A 27595-nucleotide genomic window follows, 5' to 3' on the forward strand; every position below is an offset into this window, starting at 1 on the left:
CATGGCAATTGTTGCTCACTTCAGCATCTACCTGTGTGTGCATGCAGCTGGATGGGCTACAGGAGTTAGGACCTCATTTGCACTGGACAGCCAACTTCTTGTCAAGAGCATCGAGTCAAGACAGTGTTTTCTGTGTGACAGACATTAGACAAATCCAAGAGTTAAAAGTAGGAGGGGGTGAAAGACTACAAGAGAATTTAAACTTCACAACCAGCTGGTGCCTCCTGCTCCCTGCCCAGTTCTGACACCATTCATCACAGCATCATCATGCTCTTCTGGGCTCTGCAGTCCAGCTGAGGTATTTTGCTGGGAACACTGTTAACATCAGTGCTGCAAGGTATAAGGGAAAAAAGAGAATTAAAATATTTTCCTGCACCTGGCACAATACCGAACATAAAGACAGAATCGGTGTTCACCTCTCTTTAAATAAAGACAGACACTGTCTGTCCCTGCTCTATGTGTGTGTTTGTGTAAGGAGGAAGGACTCAAATCCTGTAGAACTGCTCTTGTAAATTTGCCCCTTATAAAAATGATTTTTTTTTAATATATGAGAGATTTTTGCAAGGCTATCAACTTTGTGTTCCTTCTTGGGATGACAACTGCATAAGGAGGATGTCTAGAAAACAATACTTTGCAGATTAAGAATATTTGATTGTATGTATATTCCCATGCTACAAGATTTTGAGTCCCTTAAAGACAAAGGGAAATTTAAAAAAAGCTAAGAACTAATTTAGAATAAAATAGGCAGTTATGCCTGATTAAATCCTGCATTTGAAATGAAGTCTAAATATCCCAAATAAACAATATGAATATGTAAAACAATAATGAAAAAAAGGAAATTGGAGCTGTTGAGACTAGCTCACACATGCTTCTATTTCAAATACTTTTTCATACAGACAGTGGCAAGTGCTGCCAAAAACACCAGCTTTTATCAGAGAAAGCCCTTTGGTATGCTGAGATTGAGCCAAAGGATTGAAATAATTTCTACTGATGATATTCTCAATGTGTGCCATGGTAGTCTTAAACTAGATCTTATTACATTGAATTTCTTCCATGTACAGCAGAAATTACTCAGGAAAAAAAAGCCATCTGATACAGTTTGCAGATACTTTTTTAATTATGGGTTTGTACCAATTGCAATTCTTCAGGAACCTTTAAATGAGTGTTTATGCAAAATAGAGATGTTTATCCTTTTATTATAGGAAATGCCAAATGGATCTCCAGTATTTATTGCCTTCAGATCATCAACAAAAAAAAATGTGCAGTATGATGATGTACCAGACTACAAAGACAGGTTGAGTCTCTCAGAAAACTATACATTATCCATCAAGAATGCAAGAATCAGTGATGAAAAGAGATTTGTATGTATGCTAGTTACAGAAGATGATGTTTCCGAAGAGCCGACGATAGTCAAAGTTTTCAGTAAGTAAATCTAGTTGTTACTACCATTAACATTCATCAGCATCTGAATCATAAATTACAGAAACTTTTGTTTAAGGCAGGATTAAAGCCAAGAAAGTCAGTCTGGCTCAGTAAATTACTAAGACTAGCAAATTTCTGCAGCTTTCAAAAATGTAATCTACTGGTGGCATTTATGTAACAGGACTGCCTGCACTTGCAGTTTATTCATGATAAGTGCTGGCTCAAAGAGAATTTTAGACTTTGATAATGACTCACTTATGTGATGTCATTTGGCCTTGGAAATGAAAAATGTAAAATTAGCATTGATTATTTTCCATTTGTTCTCGGAGCAAATTTTTCTGCAGGAGGGAAACATTAACCGTGTGCTGTCTGTAGGATTTCAGGGGAGAGGTTTGAAGTGGCCCTGAATAGCTACTGTGCAAAAGCACAAACTGTGAGAGAGCAAGAGGCTGGAAAATGAGCCACCAGCCCCAAATGCTTGTTTTGTCCCCTGCTGAATGGTAGGAAGGAGAAGTGCCAGTCTGCTGTTCTCTCCTATAGCACAGCAAGCTTCACTAGTGTTTGGTATCGTACAGCTCAAAGGCGAGGCTGGTCTGCAGTGCAAAGCCCAGCCCTGTGAGGCACAGCTCAGAGCTCACACAGCAGCAGGGACAAGCCTGGTCCCTTCCTAGTGCTGGTTCAGAGCAGAAGTGTAATCCATCAAACCCTGAGTCAGCCTGGGGAGGTGTCCATTGTGGCTTTTTAGGGCCACAGGGCTGTGACTGCAGTGTCTTATCTTCCTTAGCTTCATGTTTTTATATGGCTTTTGGCCTTTGTTTCTCTTCAGGCACAGATTTTTACAGTCAAACTGAGTCTGTTGTGGGAACATGCTGACTGCAGGTACAGGCAGTTTCAGAGAGATCACACTCTGCTAAAAAACCACAAATTCATGTTTTGGAAGGGCAGTCTTTTGCTTCTCTCAGGTAGAAGGTATCAGGGAGTTGTCAATGATATCTATGCTGTCAGTCACATAAATGAGTTTAAAGCTAGATTAGGAGCCAATAGTAATTCCCTCGTTTCACTTTCAATTTGACTGCAAGAACAATTGAATTAATGACAACAGGGAGGAGTGTGCTCAGAGCACACATAGTGAACACAGTGCTTCAAAGGAAATGATAAAGAATTATCATGTTTACTTATTGCACAGTAGTAAATATGTAGATGAGGCAGTGGTATGTGGTAAAATGAAACGCTAACTGCTTGAATTACTGGGTACTCTACTAAGTATTAACACAATGCTAACTCAGCCATGGAGCACAGCTTGTCTTGTTTATTCTGTGCATTAATTCTAATAGAGCAAGCTTCTATTTACTAAGGAAGATAAGAAAGGAGGATGCCACGCATGTATTATGACCAACTTAGTGCTGCAAGCAAAATTACCTTTGTGTTTTTTTCGCTTTACGTTCACAACTTTATTTATGGCTTTCTTAACTTTTCTTTGCATTTAATTTTCTTGAGCCTGGTTTTTAAGTTCTCATTTTTAGTTGCTTGCTTGCTTTAATGGCAGAAGAATTAAGAGTAGCTGGTAAGCTTCATTTATTTAATGAGAAGAGTTTCTAACTCATTGAGCCATAGGTAGAGAGCTAGGCTGCTGCAGTGTGACCCTCATAAACAAGAATCTCATGCACCTGAAACTCAGCTGCATCCCAGAAGTCATGACTGATTCTGGGTTTTGCTGGAGCTTGTTCCATCCTCAGCTGTGCTACCTGATTATCTCAGGACTAGGGAGCTGAATTGGCTCACTCTGCAGGTACCACCTGCTAGTCTCTCTCACTGACTACTCAAACAAGCACTACCAGCTTTCCAGATGGATCCTGTCAGCAATTTTTTTGTGGAATTAAATATCCAGTTTTCAAAGCAGAGCAGCCCAGCAGACAGGAGCTGCTGTCCTGCTGCACTGGCACTTGGCTTTTGTAGGCAGTGAACTCTTTTTCCCTCTATTATGAGGCTTATATAGAGTTGCAAAGTACTCTGGCAAGCTCTTAAGCTGAGAGATAAGCAGCGTGCTGAAGTTGCAAACCCACCAAAGTGGGGTTTGCTGCCAAGTTTAAAATTTTGTCTCCCTTCAGACGCTGAGCTGGTAAATGCCAAGTCAGTGTTTTAGAGTGAATTACCTTGGTGCACATGCAGTGGCTGGGGGGATCTGGCAGCAGGAGTTTCCTCTCCGAGGCTGCTCACAGAGAGCAGGTGCAGCCTCTCAACTGGAACATCTGCTCAGGCACAGCACTCAGAATGGGGACAGCCCCACACAGCAGCTGCAGAGCAAGGGGTTCCCTTCCCCTCATCCAACCCACCAAAACCAGGGCCTTTAACCAGTCCTGGGGGAGATGAGAGGCAAAAAGCAGCAAAGCTGAGGTGAGGGAAGGTGTCGTGGCTCGATCAGCTGGTGACTGGGACAGGCAGGCAATTATCCCTGTTTATGGGACCCAAAAATCTGACCCAGAAGACCTGTTAATGGTCTTGTAAAACCACGTTTCCTTGAATTGACATGAAAATATTTTGTCCTTGATAGGTTCTTATATGGAAAAGATCAACCTTTTTCCTTTAAAACAAACAAAAGAGAAATAAACATGCCTGTATCTTCTAAAAATAAAATTCTTTATTAGTCTTTTGAAGAAAATATGACAACCTTAGTGTATAGCTTTGACTGTGACTTTTGTTTGGTTTTGATTTTTGCCACAAGCAAAGTTATTTGAAAAATGTCAGATAAATATCTTCTTTTATTCACTTTCATTTCCCTTTTGACCTGATTTTGTTGAAGTGAAGAGTATTTGTGCATTTGCATGTAAACACGTACACAAATAAAATAGATTATTTGGAAAACACACAGGCTTGCTACTTCTGTGACAACAGGAACAGTGCATCTGCACATCAGTAACTTCATCAGTGTGTGTAGAGACTTTGGCAAGACAGTGGTGAAGTTCTCTTAGGGCTGGGATTACGGACATGCATGCAGTATTTTGTAGGAAGCTTGATTTGGGGAAAGGGTTCTGTAAGCTGACACGATTAAGAATGTTTCATTCTGTAAAAGTATGCGTGTTTAAACAGTACAGATAGGGTGTAGAGCCTTTCCTTGACTGCATAGACATTGATTTATTTTTTTTCCCTTCACTCTTCCCCTCTTCTTTTAAAATTGTGGGGAAAACTGTCTCTTTTAGAGATAAAAATTTGCATTCCGGGCTTCAGGCCAAACTGTTTTAACAGACAAGTTATATAGTCCCTAGAAAGTAGTCTTTTATGATGGAAACACTGATAGATCCTCCACTTTGGCAAGCTAAGAGATCCATCTACCATAATAAAAGTAAATAAGAAGACTAGCTGGCACCGAAGAAAAAGTTTATTTTTTTTAAGAGAGTCATAACTAACACAGAATCGGTTAAAATAATTGCACTTCTTCCCTATCATCTGGATTTCTTAAATGTAATAATCCCAGTTATGAAAAATAAACATTAGAAGAATAATTTGGTTGAATTTGTTCCTTTATAATGTTGACAGCTCAGCTACAGTAATATCTGCAGGAAAGCTGCTTTTTTGTTGCAGCAGTTTCTCTACTACTGGCTCCTTCTCCAGCATGTATATCCTATAAATCGATAGATCAGATCAGGTTCTCTCCTCCTGGGTGGTGAACTAGTCCTAGTCTGTCTGGCTAAAAGATGCATTGTCAGAGTACATGGAATTCATTATGGAAGGTGTGACACATTTAAAATGAGAGTTTGTTCTTGGTTTTTTGCTAATATTGAAACAGAAGTACTTCACCTTTACTTCTTTTAATGGGAAAATATAGGTAGGACTGTATCAGGCTAGATTATTCTGTTTCATTTCAAAAGTCCACATATTTTTAGTATTTTTTTGTTTTTCAAACAGCTGTTTGTGCTCCCTTCACCAGTACTTTTATCCTATTTATGTTTTAGAACAACCCTCTCAACCAGAAATCTTACATCAAGCAAAGCTCTTAGAAACAGAGAAGCTACAAATGGTAAGAGCAGCATTCTCCCTCACAGTTCTGTTCCCAACAGCTGCCTGAAGTCCCTTTCCAGTCCAGGCAGAGGTGCTGGCTCAGAGAGGTGAATGGACACCTGCCTGTGAGCCTATAGCCAGGCTGAGCACAGAACAGTTGCCTTGTCACTGCTTCATTTATTCCTGCCTCATCTGCCAGCAAGGGCCACCCTGATCTTAGACCCACCACCCTCTTCCAAATTGTACCTCACTGATTTGATAAGCCCTATGTAAGAGAAGCGGTTAAGCATTTGAACTGTCTAGAACTTTTGACCCAAAAGAGCGTAAGTAAGAACAGAATTATGTTACGACCTCGTGGAGAAAATCAGTGGCTAATTCCTGTGTGTTTTGCAGCTCGGGGAGTGCGTTTCAAGAGACAGCTATCCTGAGGGCAATGTCACATGGTACAAAAATGGGAGAGTTTTGCATCCCGTGGATGATGGTACGTTTTGGTGATGGCCACTGTCCCTGCATCCACACATGGGTGTATGCATGAAGAATTGTGCTTATAAGGGTTGCACTGCCTTATTCTGGTGTGTTCTTCCTTTGAGAAAAACTGCTCACATGGAAAGATGCAGCTGGAAGGAGATGTTCAGGCTTTTCACAGTACTCAAGCCATACCACATAATCTTTCTCTTTTAATTCCAGTTTTAAATACATATCATGGAGAGGAAAATTGCCTTTATTTATTCTATCACAAAGCTATTTTTGAGCCTATGTAACTATTAGAAATCTGTATCTAATTTCCAACTTCTTAAAAGGTTTTAACTGTCTCAGTTTTATGCCTGTACAATATTGTGTTTTGGACCACACAAAGCATCATCTTATACAACTGTGTATTTTCTACCATATGTGAGAACTATTTTTTTCCTTCTTTTCAACTTTGACAGACAGATAAGGCTACAATATTTTTCCTTCCATACATTAGAGAATGCTTAAAAAATAAATTTAATCCTAAATTTTTTGCCATCTTCTTTGAGGCTTTCTTTCTGTCTTACAAATTAGGCTGGTATTTGTATTAAGAACCCCAGTTTGCAACTAGTCTTTTGTTTGGATGTGATTTTAAATATTTGGTAGGTTAGGAGTGTATTGTTCGTAAAATACTCCTGGTATACTTGAGTGGTAGTACTAGAGGAAAACTATACAAGCTCATGGGTAACATGCCGTATTTCTTGTATGTTTGGAGCCTGATCTCAAATGCAGAACAGGCAACAACATACAGAAAAAAGGTTTCAAATTCTGTGTGACACTGAAATATTATTTCCTTTGCAGTTGTGGTCATAAATCTGCAAAAGATTGTGGACAGAACAACCGGACTCTTCACCATGACATCGTCTCTTCAGTACATGCCAACAAAGGAAGATGTAAATGCCAAATTTTCTTGCATTGTGACTTATTATGGACCATCTGGCCAGAAAACAATACAGTCTGAACCAGTTGTCTTCGATGTTCACTGTAAGTTACCATTTGCTGTACAAAGTCCACCTCCAGGGCAAGGGAAAGCAAAATGAGAAACAGTTTACAAAATTAGAGTGCTTGGCTATTGAAATGGTTTCTTCAAAACTGATTTGTATGAAGAAGGTCTGAGTACATTGCCAAGGTAATTTTAATTATCTTTAGATTTACCTGAGATTTCCTTTTTCCTAACAATAGAAAACTGAATATCAAGATTTCATTGACAAGAGAAAAGTGATAGCCATAAAAAACTACAGTGAAATAGGCTTTGGAGAATCTTAAGAGAAGTTATAGTGGTTGATAAAAATGACTCTCTGTGCCCCCTGAAATATGCAGCAAATACACAATGCAGTTTATAGTAAACTCAAATATTTTTCATCTTTTCAGAATCAGCACCAAGCAGTTAATGCCGACTGTCTACCTTGCATAAAATGCTTATCTGCAGCTGTAAGATGTTGTGTTTTACATTTAAAATGTATAATTTGAATATTGGTAGACTTTTAAGTAGAGAATTTGTGTAAATAATTGCTTCTAACTGGACTGAATTCTAAAGAAGCTTCCTTACTGTGTTACTGACAGATGTGGAAATCATAATGTTCCTTTGAATAAACAAAACATGCTGTTGGCAAGGAAAGATCAGAGGAGGTGGCAGCACTTAGAGACCAGGGGAAGAGACATTTCAAAGTCTTGTAAAGTGACACTTCAGAAGGACTGTAGAAGGCAGCAGGTCACAGCAGGATGTAGAGGAGCTGGAGACAGACAGCATGTCCAGTCAAGTGTTACCTCTCTGCACACTTCAAGTAATACCTCATCTTATAAAAGATGACTCTGTTTTGGGGATGATAGAGTCTAAGTACACAGTCCAGCGTCTATGTCTTAGCAATATGTTGTATGACAACTGTGTAATCCATCTGCAAACAAAGGAAATAAGGCATTGGATTTCTCCAGTTTTGTTTTCTTGAAAACAAAAGCCATAGGCTGGAAGTGCCATGTTTTGCCTAGACAATAGTTGCTTTTTCTCTACACGTAAAGTTTGTTGAGCCACAGGTTAGGGATCAGTTCTGACCTTGATCAAATAAAGCCAAACCTTGGAGCAGCTGGTCTTTGGTTTCATCTGAAGTTAAGGTTGTCTTTTTACCAGCTTTTTACCAGTTTCACAAGAATGACAACCAGCAGAACTAATGGCGAAGAAAACCTCTGGGACAGCTGTTGCCCATGGGAATACCATAGGCGTTTCAAGCCTGCAGATACCTATCCCATCACTTCAAACCTAGAGGCATTTCTTATTTTTTTGGTTTTGCTATGTAAAGCTGGGTACCAAATTTCACTGCAGTTTTTTTCTGTCATTTGTGGAGCCCCATGACCATGAGTAACTCCTGCTGTGCATGGCAGATGTTCCCAGAAAAGAAACATAATGACCAGGAAGAATTTGCTGGTATTACTTGGCAAGAGATGCTGTGCTGTCCTCATTTCCCCTCTGCTTTCATGCTTGAGCCACTTCACCTGTTGAGGGTGAGGCTGTTCCAGATTTCTGTGCTGTGTGTGCTACATTCACTTGCAAGTAAGAACTACCCAATATGAAGGGAAAGGAAAGCTTCATGGCTCTGGTATGGTCACTGGCCATGTGTAGTGTGCCCTCTCTTTAAAGATTTAATGTTTGATAAAGTAGTCTTCTAGCCCTGGTCTAATAACACACAATTTAATTAATTCTGGCAGTGTGCTGCTAATTAGCAAATACTGGGAGGCAAGCACACCCTTCAGTACTGAAGAGGCCTCAGGTATGAACTTTGGCTTTGGAGTTTGGAGTTACCCAATTTTCTTTCTGAGTATTTTCATCTACTGTAACTTCAGTTCCTTACTCTACATAAACGTATCTCCAAATGAATTTGTGAAGTTCTTCATTAATAGATGTCCAAGCTTCAACAGATGCATTTCTTGACTGCTGTTAGTTGATGATAATGACCTGTCTGATTTGGTTTTGCTTTTTTAGTTCGGTTCGGTGTTCCTAATTAGTTTCTCAATAATTGTGATTTTTTTTTTAATGAGTCAAATATAATGCAGATTTTAAAAATGGCAGACTTGAGCTCTTAAGAAATTGAAATCTTTCATCCTTAAAGCAATAGAACAAAATCATGAAGACCTGCTGCTCATTTCTTGCAGCTTATCCATTTATCCTAATGAAATGAGGATAGCATGATTAAAATTATGCCTTCAGAAGATTTTTTAAAAGATATATCTATTGAGTCAGGATCTAAGAAATGTTTTATTGTTTGTTTTGTTTTTGTATTTTGCCTTTTGCATTGAGTCAGTGCAGTCTTTAGTACTTAAGGGTTTAATAGCTAGTTCATATCCTGGAAGGAGCCAGCCACTGTAACCTAGTATGACAAGAAGAGTGAATTAGCTCTTGCTGTGTTGGATGTTACTTGGATTAGGATAATTTAGCTCAGCTAGCAGCACTTACGTGCTTGGTTTTGCAGCTGCAAGCAAGGAAGTTACAGAAAGCAAGGAGTACTAGAAGTCCTAGAGCTGGACACTTAGATAGTATCTCAGATATTTAATTATCTAGGCTCCAGTTAGGTGGGGTTCTGCTCAGCATTAATCAGTGTAAAAAGATAATGTTTGTCAGGCAGACTTCCCAGTCATGCCTTGTTGTTAGGTGTCTATCTTGTTATGGATAACCTGATTTACATAACAGATTAGAGTCAAAGAGACTTCACCCTCAAGCTGCTTCCAGCGTTGGTGTTTTCCTTGAAATGTGACTGGGCCAGCTCTGGGATAGCAGCATTCATTTACTAAATGGCTGCCTTTTGGTGCTGGCCCCTGGACTTTTGCTGTTGTAGAAAGCAGAATCTCAGATTTGCAAAAGCACCAAGTAAGATGGGCCAAGTCAGGCATGTGTGCCTCTGAGAGTCTGCTCCTGCTTCTTAGTGAAAGCAGGGGAGTACATTATCCATACCAAACACCACTCTGCATGGACACCATCTTCTTGCTCTCAGACTGCATCTTCCTCAGAAGAATGACCTCTTCATCTTAGACAACAGTTAAGGTGGTCTTTTGCTGTTTGCTTCAGTACGTTTGGGGTTTTTTTCCTAGTTTAGCAATTAAATTAAAATTTGCTCCTGGTTGATAGCAGAAGTTAGAAGGGCAGGATATTTTTACAGAAAAGACTAGTGGTTTGCAAGAATGTAACTTTTGTTTAATTGTGTCCATTTTTAATCCACTTCTGTTTATCTCTGTGGAGGAAAAACCTGTTCTAAATTAAAGTCCTAAAGTCTTATTCTTATATTAATTCCTCCTTTCAGTCTCAAGACAAAACCTAAGCAATTCCAGGATATATCTAGACATTCTTTATGATAACTTCATCTTAACACAAACTCGACAGAAGGAAAGACATTTTGCAGCAGCCCCTGAAATTGATTATTTTGGCCCAGCAGCTACCACGAGGGGCATGCTGCATATCATTCCTGGCCAGCTATCTCCTTGCATCTGTTGTATCCCATGCCAGCAGTGATGCTGGTGATTCCTTTTTCCAAGCAGACAAAGTTGTGCTTCATCTCTGAAGGTGCTTGTCTGGCCATGGATGGGAGCTGAGGCTCTGAAGGAGGGGGGCTGTGGCTGCTTGGAATCCAGCACCCATCCTGCCCTGGGGAGGGCTGGGGTGCTGGGCTGTGTTTGAGCTCTCGGTGCTGGAGCGGCCACAGTGAAATGCAGCTCCTGGCACTGAGAATTCCCAGCAGGAGACAGACGTGATAAATGCCCGCAAGGTCGGGAGGGCTGTGCAGCACACGCTTCACTACACACACAGAACCACCTGTCAGCCAGGGCTTTCTCTGCTGTGGAGATGTTTTTTAGTGTCTAATAAGCTGCACTGTGCTCTATCTTAATGCAAGACTGGCATCTTTGATGGAATTTTATTTATTCTTTGAAATTAAAATAGTAAGAGTTATCTGCCCGTATAATTTTAATTTTGTTCATTTTGCTTTGTTTTTTAAAAATTACATTTGGGCCTCTACTTAGAAAGAATAGCATCTGGTACAGAATACTCTGCTTTAAAAAAATTATGAAAGTGAAATGTAAGTTATAGTTGAACTTCAGTGAACATGACAGAAGTATGTTACATTTACTGTTCTGTTGACTATGTTAAGGGTCCTGTTATGTTCACCAGATTTATCTTTCTGAAAGCTGTAGTGATCAGCATATAGAACAGGCTGAACATAGTTGCTTAGTTCATATTTATTTCTTTTTAATGCCAGAAGGCAATTATCTAGTACTACTACATGGCGTTGAGAGCTTCAGTTGTTTTTCTGATTGCTGAAGTCCTCCAAACTGGAGGAATTTCACAGAGGACAAGTTAATCCTTCCTAATGAAATCACACCATGAAATGGTTCATACTAATCAGGATTTCTTTTGCATTAAAGCACATGACATGGTTGTAATCGTTGCTGTTTCAGTTACAGGTATTTTGGAGAAGAAAAATGAATTTTATGTCATACGACTTCTTCACACTTAATTGGCAAAAATATAGAAAGTGTGATTAACTTCAAGTTCTTTTATAAAAGGATCTAGACATGCAAATATTTTCAGCTGCAGGATGGTAAAATTGCATTTTTTAGGGCCATGAATATCATATGCGTAGTGTTGCTGTGTGGATTATGCTGAAGCCATTAAATATGGACATTATTTTCACAGACCCAACAGAGAAGGTGACTATTCAAGTGCTGCCACAAAGTAGTACCATTAAAGAGGGCGATAACATCACTCTGAAGTGCTCAGGAAATGGCAACCCTCCTCCACAGGAGTTCCTGTTTTACATTCCAGTAAGTCCTGCCTTGCTGTCGCTGCCAAGTGAAATATTCTGTATCATTCCTTCCTGCAGACATTGCTACATGTCAGTGTATACGTGGTTTTGTAACAAATGAAGAAAGGAATTCGATGTGACAAACACTGACGATAGACACTGACCACTGTATCATGCTCTGAGAAGGCATCACCTCAGTTGGCAAAATGTTTTTGAAAAAACCCTCTCCTTCTCCCCAGCCCGCCCAAATTTTTCAGGAGTTTAAACCTATTGAAAATTATAAGGCTTCATTTCCCATCATCAGGTATTTTAATAAACAGTTTTGATTACAGCAGTTTAGCATCTTGACGAAAACCATCTCATCTGTTGTCATAACACAGATCTAGCAGTGAAAGTACAGAAATCAATTCAGCTATTTTTTGGACTTTCACAGTTTAATCTTTGTGCAATTTCTTTTCTTCAGTTAATTAGTTGTTTAGTGGCATAACAACACAAAAAATAATGTGTGTGACAGCACAAGAGAACAAATCTGTAAAACGCATAAGACACAGACTGAGAAAAATAAAGCCCTTGTTACCATTAATCTTCTTAGTACTGGTGAAATCCACAGACAGATGTGGCTCTCTGTGCTAACACTCCTGGTCCTTGTTCCCATGTCCTGCTTCCCCTCATATTTTATATGCCCTATTTGTTCCTGCTGCAGCACTGAGCAGAGCTACTCTTGCAAGAAGCCAGATGTGGTGTCCTTTCAGATGTTTCAAAGCCAGCATGTCACCCTCTGAACATAATCCTCATCTGCTCTGGACTGCCAGCATGTTTGAATTGCTGGAGAGAGCAAGGGGAGCTAGGAGTGCAGTCCTTATCTCAGAACAGCCATTTAGATTCAGTGAGTCATCCTAGAAACTCACTAAATGCCAGTGGAAAAGAGTCTGGTATTTCTCCGTGCTCCACTATCACGGTGAGGGAGCTTAGCACCCGAGTTTGTCTTATCTTTGGGCTCCCTGCTACCTGATACTGGTCCTTTCTCTCAAGGAGAGCTGCAATGGGTGATCTCTTTGAAAAGGCTCACAGGTATTATAAATCTCTTTCTGGATTCAGAGATAGGAATTAGGGTATCATTCTATGCTTGTCTCAAAGCTGATCTAAGTCAGTAATCAGGGGGGAGCTGGACAGCCATAAAGCAACATTTACTGGCTAATCCAAAACACCAGTGTGATTGTGCTGTTCAAAAATGTGCAATGCGGTACAATTCAGTTCATGATTTGTCCTAACTGAATATATCAGCATCAGATTTAGAAATGCAATTTGTTTTGTTGTTTTGATTTATGCAATATTTATTAGTAGACTATGTTTTTTCGCTAAACTTTCAAATTTTCTATTTTAACATCCTCTTAAAATGAGTTAGTCATTCAATTAAAAGAGCAAGCTCTTGATTGTAGCTGTTTTTTAAAATTATGTTGTCATGCAGGAAGTAAATGTTAGTTTAACTAATAGGTAATTACACTTCAATGATGCCGTGTCTATACATACTTTTGGACTATTTCACCATCCCTAAAATTAAAAAAATCCTCAACAAAAATTAGCGTGTTTACACTTTAGAGAAAATGTCTTGTTTTCCACCCTCAGGGAGAAACAGAAGGTATAAGAAGCTCAGATACTTACATAATGACAGATGTGAGACGAAATGCAACAGGAGAATACAAGTGCTCTCTGACTGACAAAAGCATGATGGACTCGACCACCATCACTGTGCACTGTAAGTCATTGCATTTTGCATTCCTAGGTAGGATGCAAACTGATCTTGGACCTCCTGGGATGGTTTCTCTGCTCTGTGTATGCAGATTAGTGCAGTTACCTACAGGTGAAGCATTGGTTTGAAGGAGTGTCTGGTCATTTCTATTTATTCTGATGTATTTCTGTTTGAAAATCTTGACTTTCTCAACTCATTGGCTAGAGAGTTTCACTTCATGTAACTTTGGATATTATATGGCTCTATTACACTGTCACATATGGTGAGAATTCTGTTATTTTTTCTTTTGCTCATGTGAATATGTATAGGGCAAATTACTGTCTTCCAGCTGTGCCTTAGAATGTACACAAACATGGAAGCTGATCCACAGGGATATCACTGAAGGTCATTCTTCATAGTCAAGTTCCCATTCCCTCAATGAGGTTAATGTGTAAGGAGTCTAGAAAATAAATTTAGGAAGTCATTATGTTAATGTAGGAAAAGTTGGGTTTTTTTCACTTTTCCCAGGATTGTGAGAGCTACAGAGCTCAGTAAATTTTCTTTAGCTGGATACTATTTAGTCACACTATCAGCAACACTTCAAAAGCAGATATTGAACTGGTTGAACCATTGAAGTGATAGTTGCTTTTAATCTCTTTATGCAGAAGACAAGAGCAGGAACTCTTTCGAACTCTGCTCTACTGTCAAATAAGACTCAAGGCAGGGGTAGTAGTTTTCCCCTAAAAACATTGATGGTCTGTAGTCTTCACAGCAGTATCAATAGTTGACAGGTTTAGAGGCATCTGAAGGATAATGAAGTTTAAAGGCTTCCACTGTAGTTATACTTTACATGAAAACAACCTTCATGTTTCTATACTTCATTTTGAATTTTTTTTTTCTCGGAAGAGGTACAATACATGTGTAATATATCTGTACATGATTAATTACACTGTTATATTTACAGAATATTTTGCATTTAATAAAATCATCCATTGTTACCCTGCTTACCCTGCCCACCCATTCTGTTTGCCAAGAGTTGGGCATATAAAACCTGAAAAGGGCTCTGTGTTACTGCCTCTTAACTGCAGGGTAGCAAAGGTAGCTTTGCTCTGGTATAACTGACCCTTTAATTTTTCTCCAAGTGGATTGCATGTCTACTTATACTTTCATAAATAATTAGTCTAAAAAATGGCTTCCTCAGCTCTAAGTTATTTTTAACAAGCCAGGTTTCCTGTCTCTTCTATTTTGTCTGCACATTCATAGAGCTTTTCTATGCCAGAGAAACATGTAATTTCTAGACATGAGTCTTCCCACTACTGGCAGCTGATGCAGCTACTCAGAAGTCAGAACTGCACTCCAATACCCTACTGCTTTACTTTACTCAGGGTTCGTTTTCTTTAGGTTTGTTTTTTTCCAAAACACTTTTATCTTCAAACAAAGCCTTTTTTTAAAACTGAGGTACAGTGGCCTAGAATAATTCTGTAATTCCTGAATGTCCAGACCATGCCCTATCTTTAAGGTAGGTTCTTGTCTGGTGTTGGTCTAAAGCATTTCTGCAGCATGTAGTTTGTCCTTCAGATAATACTTAGTAATGCCTATCAAATCCTACTTTTTCTCCCTCTTTTGCTTTATTGTTCTTCTTCCTTTTATATGGATGAACATTCCGCTCTGTGCTGTTACACTAAAAAAACTTCTTGATTAGGAGTCAGGGGTTTTCATTTCTTCACATCCAATCTCAGCATTTTATATTTTTTATTTTCTTTTTAAAAAACCCAACCACAAACACAATAAAAAGCAGGCAATATAATAGTACGAAGTTAAATTTGGGAAACTATTTATAGTAATTTGTTAAATTTCAACTATGGTGCTTTTTCCCAAAGCAATTTTATTGAGCGTTATAATGACACTGATTTCTTTCAGTGTTTAGGTAGAGAAAGCTTCTTGCTGGTATGAAAAAACATCATTATGCCTTAATCCTCAAATATTTTTTGTAGGCAATACCAAGCTCCCTTTTTCCAAGTTGTTTGTAAATTATGAGACTTACAGAAAGCTGAAGATTTACATTAAAGCACCTGAGTTACCCATAATGCTTAGGGAAATGATTTATGAAGGAAATTGAGGGGGGATGAAAGATTCCCTGCCTTATCCATGGAACATATAGGACACCCTGTACAAGCTGAGCTCTAGCCCTCCAGAGCCAGATCTGTGCAGCCAGGTCTCAGTCTAAAGTCCAGCAGAACTGAGTGCTTGTGGTTGGCATGATTTGTCCCTCTACAGAGGCAGCAGCAGAACAGGATTGATGTTTGTGTTCGGGGTTTTTTACACGAGGCTGTAAATTCTCTGCCAGCTCTGTTTCTTCAGTGAGTTTGCCCAGGGTCAGATGAGAAAAACAGGCAGGGAGAGAACCAGGGAGAAAGCTGTTTACAACCACTTAGAGAGATGTAGAAGCACACCCTGAATGAAGCAAGGAAAGCACACAGCAGTGGAGGACAGGTATATCTTCCCTCAGGTATAAAGAAGCAACTCTTTCAACCCACAGTGCCCTTTCATTATCTGTTGCTATGGGGATTGGAGCAGTTTGGTCTAGTGTTGGTGTTCCTGCCCATGGCAGGGGGTTTGGAAGTAGATGATCTTTTAGGTCTCTTCCAGCCCAAATATTCTATGATTCTGTAATTGTTTCTGCACATAAAACCTAGTGTGGAGTAAGTAGGTCTGTGGAAATTCCTCTTTATGATGCTTTCCTTTCTGCTAAAATGTGTTCTACAAACCATCCAGTAAATTAAAGGTCTTAGGAGTATAGCATTGGTATTTCTCTACAGATATAGATATTTTTATAACCTTGTCTTGACTTTTCTCATCTTTCAGTAAAGCCATTGAAAAATACAGGGGAAATCACCTTTTGAATGTTGCATGGAAAAATCTATTCTCAAGATACTAGGACAAGTTTCCAGTTATCTTCTGGTTTATTTATGGAGTTCAGACAACAAACAAGTTCCTGCATATTTTTCCCAATTGTAATGCAGTATTCCATCAGAGGCCTCCTTTAAATGCTGGGAGTCTGTCCTAGATGTGCCACAGCATCCAAACTGAAATGTGTGCTCCAGTCTTGCCCACATTAATTCCATACCTCTCTCACATGGTGTGGTGGTACGTGCAGAATGCACTGTTTGTCTCTTCCCTGCCCTACTTGGTATGCAAAGACAGCACTGAAATCAATGCAAGACTTCAAATGAGACCACATTAAGAGCTAGCATCTATTGAAAATGATGCCTGATGAGGAGCTTGTTTCTGAAGAACATTTCAAAGCCAAACGTGAAATGTACAGAAAATTCGCACAGGAAAGTTTTTCTTTCAATGGAGACAAAAAATTTAATTTTGACAGTCTTCTATATGCAAGAAATGTTTTCTCCTCATACTTCTGTACTAACGAGAGATTATTTACTAAGTAGAGAGGTAAAGGTAACATCACGTTTCTTTGTGGACCCTACAGATAAACTGGCAGAAAATTAAACTAAATCAAGTGGCTCATGTAGAGCTCCTAGAGGGGATCCTATATTAAACAGTAACTTAATTCTCTCTTGCCTTATAAGCCATACAAATACTGCCCTGAGATATATAGCTCATCTCATACACTGTACATTTTCCTGAACGGCTATAGCAACCAAAACCATGGTGTGGGAGGGGTTGTAGTCCCAGTTATACCACACAGAGGGACCAGCAGGGCATAGCCAGACTACCTTGGAGGAAGACTGGGATGAAGGATTGCTCTGGGCTCAATGTCAGTCTTGCCTGAGATGAAGGCAAAACTTCTATGAATTTTTGCTTCCTATGGCAAATGTGAGAGGAATGCCTTCTGAGTGGTCTTTGGGGATCTCTTGGGTTTGAGGTGCTATCTTGCTTCAAAGAACAAAAGGTTTAACTACATGTAGAAGGAAATTCTTGAGGGGAAAAAAAAAAATCTTAGCTTTTTCTTCACTCCTCCGCCCTGGTAGAATGTGTTTGAGGGTAACACAAAGCAAGGAGAAACACAACTCATCCAATCCAAATCTATATACTTCTCACTGGAGGAGTCTTGTTATTTTATTTCTTCTTTTATTTTTTTTTTCTTCTAGAAGCCACAGGAGAATAGTTGGGTTCCATTTACTAGTTTCAGGAGGGAGGATGGGAATTCCCATAGGAATACAGATGCCATTTTATCTCATCAAGATTTTTGACTCATTCACAGATGAAAGTATAGTTCTTGTGACCTCTCAGAAAAGACACTGGGCTTGTAACACAGATAATAATGCTGCAGACCAGTAGTACAGGCTGAACTCTAGTTGTTCCCTGAAGTTCTACCTTTAATTACAATGGTGTTCCCAGGGTAACCACTGAATGAAGCCAGTAGTGAAGTTCACTGTTTTGTTAAGGAAAACTCACTTTGCTGTGATTTTTGTCTCAAGCTTTTTTTTAAGCTCTGCTTAAAAGCCAAAATGAGGCTTTGCAGTCCTTTCGTAGCAAGTACTATATTTGAGATGAAGTCCTGTGTGCTTTTGAGTGCATGTGTTTGTGTCTGTGTCACACATCTGTGATAGTCATTCAGCCAGGCAACTTGGCTTGCAAACAAGGCACTGTCAGAGGGGAAGCAAAATAGAGATTCGCAAACTCTGTTTTTCTTTCACTGTAGAATTAAAATTTTTAAAAATGGCCAGCCCACCAAATCCTTACACTAAGAAAAATCTAGAGCAGTGTTTCCTGATGTCTCTGTTAGTGGCTCTCACCCGGCCTTGTCAGCTGTCGCTGACTGCAGTTTCCCTGGAGCTTAAATATGTCAGGCAGAGCTTGGACTCTTTTTTTGAGGCACACAAAAGTGGCATTTTAAGTTACAAATGAGAACAAATAAAGGGCTTCATGTGCACTTCCCCAACCCTGTAATTTAGACTTCTCACCCCTTCAGTCAGTATCATGTCTCATACATCCTCTGTGACCTTCTTCATCCCCTTCAGATTCTGAGGATAAAAATCCTCTAGTTTTATCACACCAAAGAAAGATACCCCTTGACCTGCATTTTCCCTCCACAATTTCTATTTAGGATAACCTGTCCCTACCTGCACTAGTCCTCCCTTGAAGATGCATTTTTTCCTGGCCCATGGTAAGCTACCCTCACAGCATTCTGTGCTTCCCTTTCTGAGATGCACATACTGTTATGTGAAGTACTTCTGCAGCTTCTTGTGCCTACTCTGTCATTCTTTCAGCAGAACAAGGTGCAAAAAATGTATCCATTTGTCTAGTGATTAGTGAGGTTTTGCTTTTCCTTTTTTGCCTATAATTATAGCAAAAATATGAATGTTCTGCAATGCCTGTTTTAGAATAATTCTCTCATCTCCCTTCCTTGTAAAATTGACTTAGATTTTATTGAAGAAATGAAATCTTGAATTTAATGAGTGCAATTAGTCACATTTTCTTTTCTTGGTAAGCTTCTGAAATGGGCCAGGCTTTCTGAGATTAACTTTTTACAAATGTTCTTTATATCCCAGATTTGGATTTGCAGCTTACTCCTAGCGGAGAAGTCACAAAACAGATTGGAGAGAACTTGCCTGTGTCATGCACGATTTCTTCTAGTAGAAATGCGACTGTGTTTTGGATAAAGGTCAGTAATTCATTTATTTCACACTCCATCTGAGTGTTCACGTCTTCATATTACTGCTGCTACTTCAGTGTTAGGAAGGAAGGAAGTTGTTCATTGGGCTTTTTAAAGATATTGTTAAAATGGGTCTTACGCATGTGGTTAAAATGAGATGTACTCACATTGATGACTGAAAATCAGTTACTGTAATTATCAGCTCAGCTTCCAAATGGAGAGAATTAAGTCATATTGTAAAACAAATATAACTTTTTTTTAAATGCTCTATACAAGACCCTTTGAGAATAAGGTTCTTCTAAGAAAAAAAGCCCATTTGGAGTAATTTTGGTGCATTTGTCAGAGGTGTGCTTGGTATTGATTTTGATAACATAGCAAAAGGGCAAGGGTTGAATGGTTAGATGGTGAAAAATGTAGCTATTGAGGAAGGTGGCTTCATACAAAACCTGTAGTGCTGGAAACTTACAGTAATGATGCCTAATGGCTGTTTATGAGCATATGTTGATCTTGTAAGCCTGGCCTAGAGGAGAGTTACTTGTGTCTCAAACATTTTACCACTTGTGGTCTTGGCCAACCTACTAGAAAACTTAAAAGCTAATAACTGATCCCATCTATGCTCTTGATTTAAAAACAAAATTGTTCAAGAAGAAAGGAGATGGCTTCTATAAATCTCCAGCAGTTTCCACTTTTCATGTTGTATATTCAAATGTACTTATAAATGGGGAAACAACTTTAAAAAGTGAGGGTCTAATTTTCTAAAGCATGTGAAAACTTCTGTTGATAGTAGTCATATTTGTCATTAAGGGGTTAATGTACTGTGAGTCCATCTCTGTCATTTCTAACTCCTGGCTTTATCAGGACAACACCAGAATGCAAACAAGTCCATCATTTTCAAGTCTTCAGTATCAAGATGCTGGAAACTATGTCTGTGAAACTACTCTGCAGGAGGTAGAAGGATTGAGGAAAAGACAGACACTTAAACTTATTGTGGAAGGTAAGCAAGTAGAATGTTACAATTATTAATTGTTCTTTTAAAATAAAATGGTTAACTGAAATATTGTTCTTATAGGAAAACCTCAAATCAAAATGACCAAGAAAACCAACACAAATAAAATGTCTAAAACAATTATCTGCCATGTAGAAGGTTTCCCCAAACCAGCAGTGCAGTGGACAGTTACGGGCAGCGGAAGCATCGTAAATAAAGCAAGTATCTTTCCTATTACTTTATTCACCAAAAACTAGTGTATAGGAAGTCCAAATTAAAATCAAGGAACATTTTTGAGATAGTGAGATTGAAGAAAAGTCGTTTTCATTTATCTGAGAGAAGGTTAAGTGGTAGCTGTGGCTACATAGTACTTACATGGATGACTTTTTTATGATAAAGCCTTTTTGAATAGAACAGGTGAAGGCAAAGGAGATCCACTGGCTACAAGCTGAAGCTGGAAGGAAAAAGAAAAGGTTACAAATGAAATATGCATTTTTTTAAATGAAGGTACTTAGTCATTTTATCTGGGTAATGTTCTGATTTTGCCATTGCATGAAGAATTTGCAAATAATGATGGAATTGTAGAACTTACATTAGAAAGCAAATGGGTACTTGATGTAGGCATTAACTGAGTGAAATGTAATGAAATTTGGCATGTGTGTATCAGAAGTTACATTCAGTACAGCTCCTGATGAGCCTTGCAGCTTTTATCCTAATATTTATAGTTGTTTTTGTATGGTTATACCTGTTGTTTCTCCCTGGAAACAGAATGATTACACACTCATCCTGAGGGATAAATAAGAACGAATATATACCACAAAAAATACCTGGAAAATATGCAAATTGAAGTGTTTTTATATGGATTACCGAATCCCATGCAAAGCATTGGCACATTTTTCCTTAGCAGGAAAAATAAAATGAGACCTCACTACAGTCAGTGGTTGGAAGTGCAATGGACAGTGCTCCTGTAGATTCCATTACATTTCATTAGGTTTTGCTTTAAGCCTACAGCAATTATGTGTAGCTGACAAACTTTGTCTGCTTACTTGTAGGTATAGGACAAGAATTGTCTTGAAGTTATACAAATGATTAAAAATTATTTTCTCTAGATGTTGCATTAATCCAAGAATGATGTACAGCAAATTTAAGGAACACATCAATATTACAGTACAGATACTATAGGTGCTACTAGGTACATGTAGCTTGGCAAAATAATGCTTAGTGTGGAAATAGCTTGGAAAGCTGGAAACTGAAAAAATTTGGAACAATTCTTCTTCTTATAATGACATAAATAAAAAGTAAGATGGAAGAAAATATACCTTAGAAGTTTGAAATTTCTTTATGGATTTTTTCACTTGGAGTATTTCTAAATACTTGAATTAAAAGCAAATGCTGTATGTTGTTAACTTTTTCAGAAAAAAAACCCTTTTCTATCATTGGTCTTACAGTGCACACTATACTGGATATTTTGGCTAATTTTTTATTTTAAATGTTCACATTATCATTTAATAAAACAATGTAGTATTCTCTTGCTGTATTGTTCTGTGTGTTTTTAAAGGATACTAACCTTCATTTTTCACCTTTTCAGACAGAGGAAACAAAATATGTTAATGGGAAATTTTCCAGTAAAATTGTAATTGCTCCTGAGGAAAATGTAACTTTAACTTGCATTGCAGAAAATGAGCTAGAAAGGACTGTGACCTCCATGAACGTCTCTGCTAGTGAGTGTCCTCTAAAGATAATTTCCTTAAAGTTACAGTTTCTCATAAAGTACCTATACATCATACTCAAATGAAGAGTAGGTCTGCATAGTAATGTTGATACTAAGATATTTAACCTTTTTGTCTTAAGTCAAGCAATTGTAAATCCACTCTGGATCAGTAGTACATAAAGTATATTGATAGCTTTCTACAATAAATCACTTAGTTTTCATGACTTTCTTGGCTAGCTACCTCTGTTTACAAAAGTAAACAATAGTACAACATAATAGTGCAAAATACTGCAAAGTAACTTCATTTGCAATTCAGAGATCTTCATTTACAAGACAGAAATATTTATTTATTGCAAAATTAACAATATCTCTTAGTCCCTATATTCCAGTTTATTATTACTGGTATGACTTGACTCACAAGAGAAATCAGCCATACTGGGCTTTAATCATATGTCATGATGAAAGGTAGTGAGAAGCTATGGAAGGACAGCACGGAAATACTCAGAAATATTTCTGACTTGAATAAGAGTAAGATTCTTCTAATGGATATAGTATAGTTACAAAGCAAAGACTTCTGTTTAAAGATGAGGTTAAATATCGTTTGGCAAAGACTGTTCCAGTTTCTGTCATTGCTGTAAATAGGTAATTAAAGATGATGTTCGGGTCTAATATGTGTTGTATTTAATTTAATTTTAACATTTTTCATTTCAGTAAGTATTCCAGAATATGATGAGCCAGAGGATAGAAGTGGTATGTATGATTTCCTCTCTCTGTAACCCTTATTTTGATTGTCTCAACCCAATTGTTTTGCTCACTGCACAAGTCCCTGGGAGTCCCTTAAACCCAGACTTGATTTGAAATAATTGGTGTCATAATTGACTAATCTTGAAGCTTAAAAATGCATTTAAAGAACAATGCCTACTTTTTTTTTCTTTTTCTAATCCCTTTTTTGTTTCTGAGGAAAATTCTTTAGAAATGTTGTAATGCTTTACTTTATCATAGGTCATCTCATTAACTTTTCTTCTCTGCTTCAGATGACAATAGTGAAAAGGTTAATGACCAGGCAAAGCTCATAGTGGGAATTGTGGTCGGTCTTCTGCTGGTTGCACTGATTGCAGGTGTTGTCTACTGGCTCTATGTGAAGAAATCAAAGTAAGAATTTTTTGAAAACTCTATAGTAAGCTGGAATAAGAACAGTGATAAGCAGAAATGTGTGTTTATGTGTTTTCCTTCCTCTACAACATTTCAGTTTTCTGGAGTGGGGAAAGGCTGTTGCAGTAGGTGCACTTGATAGCAAAAGGAAACTTGGTACCTCTGATTGGCTTGTCCTAATGCTTAATGAGACTCATCTCCTGGAAGTGGGGTTCTAAGATTTTCATAGATCATAGTAGTAATGAGTTCCTGTTGCCTGGCAGCCAAGTCTGTGCTGACTCTTGCATTTAAATATAGTACTTAGTTGTGGAACTTGATGTGTGGCTGTACTGGTGCTAGAAACTGCCTTTATTTAGAAATTAGCTAGCTTGTTTCCTTTAGAAATGGAATAACATACAGAATAAGACTCAACCATCTCAGGGAGAAGAGATCCTTAATTGTTTCGTTCACATGTACTTTGAGATTTCTGAAATAAAATTGGTAAAAATAGAGCTTCTGTTGCTGAAAAGTCTAGGAGCTCTCATCCCAATCCAGGTTTTAGCCATCATAGGCATAGAATAGCATTTTCCAGTGAGGCCTGCCTGCTTTCAAGTTTCTTCCTTGTCACGTCAGAAAATAAATGGTAAGGTGTCAAGAAGTGACCACGTTGCTCCATCCTTTTGAAGCTGGCCATTACTGTGTGCCCCAGTTGGTCTTACCCCCATAGCTTTGTCTGCAGGGAGAGCTGAGGGCAGTCAGAAGCAGGCTTGCTTTCTGAACAGCCCTTACAGCTGCTTCTGAGCAGGGGAGGTTAAGTGGCTGTGCAGAACGTGCTCCAGTCAGCACAGGTGTAAAACCAGTCTTAAAGGCTTTAGTATGATCTTCCATTAAGATGGAATCAAATGAAATCTAAAATATATCAGTGGGATTTTATGGTGAACAAATGTGTTTTCACTGATGTGAAAGTACAACAAGGAATTCTCCATCTGCTAAGGAGTGCTCTTTGGCTCAACCATAGCTGATCAGGTTTTTGATGTTTTTCAAATATAGAATTGTTATAAATTACCCATGCACAGAACCACACTCATACTATAGAGGTTTTTTTTATGTTTGGGGTTTATTTCCCCAAAGCTTATGCTTTTTTGGTAAAAAGTTAAAAGTAACAACATAGTGCTATTCCTCCCACGCTTTGGTACTTTGCATTAACGTCTGGGATAACTTTGTCATTCTTTTCCCAATGTGTGAATGTGGAGTCATGAAACTGTGGTACACTGCTTTGGGTTTCTTTGGATGAGGTGGTTTGAGTATAACAAGGGCAGAGAAGGTAAAATATCTCTTCTTGCACCACTGAGTAGTGTGGGGAGAGCTGACAAGAATCGTAGAATATAGCATGAGATGAATTTATGAATTACTGCTTCAAAGATAGGATATAGCATAATCCAAATGGGCACCACTTCTTTTCCTCATGCTCAGCTTCACTTCCTAAAGCTTAGAGGAAAAATTAAAGCTAGAATTGATTAGACAGGTTCACTGGAAACAAAAATGCCTTTATAGTTAAATAATAATCTCTGTATTTGACACATGGTTGCTGGCTTCTAACTCCCTTAATTGATGTATCATCATTGACAATGTCCTGTTCTCTGTATATTTTTAAATTGATCTCTTGTTATCCTCCCTGCTTTCTGCACACCATACTTGCAGGAGCAAGCAGAATGTCAGTACCTATTCTGACAAAGTTTTCATTATGAATCATAGCCTAGAAATCAAAGTAGACCTTGCAAAAAGCAACTTACACCTCTAGACACAACCCCCCATCTCCATCCAGGCCAGCAGGTAGTAGTTGTTTTTGGAACCCACCCTTGACCAGTAACTCACCTAATCTCTATCCCCAAAGTGACGCCAAAGGAAAGTCTGAGAAGGCAGCAGCACAGAACTTTCCAAGTCTGCCGAGGCAAGAAAAACATTACTTTTTTTGTTATTGGTGTTGTGGTTTGTATAATCTTCTATTGTCTTGTCATCCACACTAAGTAGGAATTTTACTTGTAGCCTTGAAATATATTCACAATAAATCACTTGTACAGTTACTCACTGCCTCAGCTCCACTTGATGGAAAAGCTGATTATTGCCACATATTCTTTTCAGTGTGAATATTATCCCATAAATCAGAGACTCATCTCTATTCCACATCCTGCAACCAGCCTCCTCTTGAATAAAGAGTTGAGGCCACCTACCCCAGCATGCCTTGTTTCTCCTTCATCTGAGCAGAAGGCCAAACACTTGTTCTCTGCAGATTTCTCCTTTTTCCAAAAGGGATGTTGTAAACTAATCTGCACTGAACAGAATATAACTCAGCACTTCAGAATATTTCTAAACTTTTTGTGTCAGGCCTCAGTTGAGAGATTGCAGAACATCCATGTTAGGAAAATGCTTCATGTATGAAATTTTTACCTTGCCAGAAACAGCTGAGGCTACAGCAGAAATTAAAGATTCAGAAAGGAAATAGTGCACTCAGTACCCTGTCCCCTGCTCTCTAGTCATGGAAGTTTGCATGTAGCTGGATCTTGGCCCCATTTTTGTCCTGGAGTTTGGAAGTGTCCAAATCTCAAGTCACATGAGGCTAGATCAAGGTTAAAGTGGTTCAACATCCAGTGCAGAAAACTTCAGCAGGGTCAGCTGAATCACAGCAGCAGTCTTAAAGTTGTTCACACTCAGAGCACATCAAACTCTTGAGATATTTCTTAGGTCACAGTAATGTCAAAGGTTACTGGCATCTCTGAAACTGAACACTTGAAGCATAACAATTCTGCTTTTCTGATACTTTATATCAAACAAGCATATGAGTCAGATGTAGTGGGCCAAATATATAAGAAACTCAATATGTTTTCAACAAGACTCAGCATTTGTATTGGTTTTCACTCAGTTCCCTTTCAGAGAAAAGACATAGTTACTAAACATCTCTGAAAGAGTCAGCTTATGGCACAAATCTAATATAAAAGTGACACGGATTAAAAACCGTCACCCATTTCTTTATGACTGGAATATTTTTCTAACGTCTCTGTGGGTTTTTCCTACTGATGGACATTTGAGGAAGTGGAAGGCAAGATTGGAGTAAATAAGGAGGTTGCAGCTGGTCCAGATTGGGATGTATAAAACCATTAGCTCCTAGAAAATCATCTTCAACAGTAGAGTGTAGCTTTAATGAAATTCACAGCTCTAACTTGTCATCATCACAAGTTTGGGTAACAAGGACAAACAGCACTGCATACTTTCTTCCTTAAATAGTGTTGAGGGCAGGGCCTAGACTTGCAAGATTAAAAGAAATCAGAAATTAAAACCCCACATCAATTTTTGGGTCACCTATATGTAGTCTGTATTTACACTACAGCAGGCAAAACAATTATCGTGGAAAATGGTCTTCATATTACAAACAATGCTATGAACAGTATCTGAACAAGAGCCATGAAAACAGTGGCCCCACAGCACACACACTCCAAAGAATGCTAAAAATCTCACTTTGGTACTACGTACAGAGAGATTTTGATTAGGATTCCCTGAGGATAATTATTTTCCTGAAGAGCAAGCATAGATAAATATTAAATATGAGTCACGATTTTAGCAAGAGTTCAGCATGATCCATGATTTACAAATTAATTTAAAGGGGAAAAAAAAAAAAGGAAGAGTTGAGTGAGTAAACTCATATTTAGACAACCAACTTCTTACTCTTCAGAGCAACACCATTAAAGATATGGGGATTTTTTGTGGAGCTGCATTTAATGACAGTGTGAGAGTGCTCCAGATCTGGGCAAAGTGGGCTGTCTTCCCTTTGGGGTAAATCCGTGGGAATATTTCCATCCATTCAGACTCCAGTGCCCAGCTACTCAGGTATTATGAGGAAGTCGATCTTGACTTGCACATGGAGCAAGCTGGCAGGAGTTAATGCACAAAAAAAAAAAAAGGAACAACTGAATGTTGAATGTTAAGGACCATTTGTCCTGTGCCTGAAGTCACCTCAGGAAGTGATGGAGCCCATGTTTTGAGATGTTTCTCTTACAAACCCCAGCCATGTCTGTCGAGCCCTGGGGATTGGTGCCATGCCAGGGGTGGCTGTTCCTCTGCCGTTGGCAGAGCACTGCCTGTGCAAAATAACTCCTGTGTCTCTTAATGACACTGTTTAGATAGCACAAAAAAGGGCAGCAGCACTGTTTGTGCTGAGGTGGTGGATCTGCCTAGATAATGGTATTTGGGGAACAAAAAAGCCAGGTCAGCAGGATCACCAAAGTGTTATAAATAAATGGCTCATTTCAGTCTCAGGCACTGAGAATCGAAATCCATGTGATTGTCAGACATGAAAAACTGCTGCTGCTCTCATTTCAAGCAAGTGGTTTGTAACATCCTGCAAAAGAGTTCTGGAGCACCTGCCTCTTTCAAAGTTAGTGTTACCCTTTAAGTCTCCCATTTTTGCCCAGTGTGGCTTTAGGAAAATGAAGGTGACATTTAGTTTGACTGTTTAATTTAGAACTAAAATAGATTACTTTAAATATCAAAATCTGGTCGCATTGCAGAATCTCCTGACTTTAGTCACTGAATACTTTTAACCTAATCAAAGACCACACAGTTTCCTCTGCTGCTAAGTGGCAGGTCATATGAGATACAGTCTGATTTGGGCAGTGTAAAACTGGTGATAAGAGGCCAAAAAAAAAAGGATCCC

The 27595-nt window shown here is 38.6% G+C and overlaps 1 protein-coding gene across 1 annotated transcript in view; it reads left to right on the plus strand.

The window, feature by feature from the left end:
- ALCAM (activated leukocyte cell adhesion molecule) overlaps positions 1-27595 on the plus strand; it is a 115984-nt gene that overhangs the window by 82276 nt on the left and 6113 nt on the right. Inside the window, exons 3-15 of the mRNA XM_088160673.1 lie at positions 1203-1422; positions 5373-5437; positions 5812-5899; positions 6730-6912; positions 11603-11730; positions 13338-13467; positions 18957-19069; positions 19919-20054; positions 20130-20267; positions 21638-21766; positions 22468-22506; positions 22791-22908; positions 24782-24838. Coding sequence (XP_088016799.1) covers positions 1203-1422; positions 5373-5437; positions 5812-5899; positions 6730-6912; positions 11603-11730; positions 13338-13467; positions 18957-19069; positions 19919-20054; positions 20130-20267; positions 21638-21766; positions 22468-22506; positions 22791-22908; positions 24782-24838 — 1544 coding nt within the window. The remainder of the gene's footprint in view (positions 1-1202; positions 1423-5372; positions 5438-5811; positions 5900-6729; positions 6913-11602; positions 11731-13337; positions 13468-18956; positions 19070-19918; positions 20055-20129; positions 20268-21637; positions 21767-22467; positions 22507-22790; positions 22909-24781; positions 24839-27595) is intronic.

Source organism: Sturnus vulgaris, chromosome 2 (genome assembly GCF_052056855.1).
Source record: "Sturnus vulgaris isolate bStuVul1 chromosome 2, bStuVul1.hap1, whole genome shotgun sequence".
NCBI classification, from domain to species: domain Eukaryota; kingdom Metazoa; phylum Chordata; class Aves; order Passeriformes; family Sturnidae; genus Sturnus; species Sturnus vulgaris.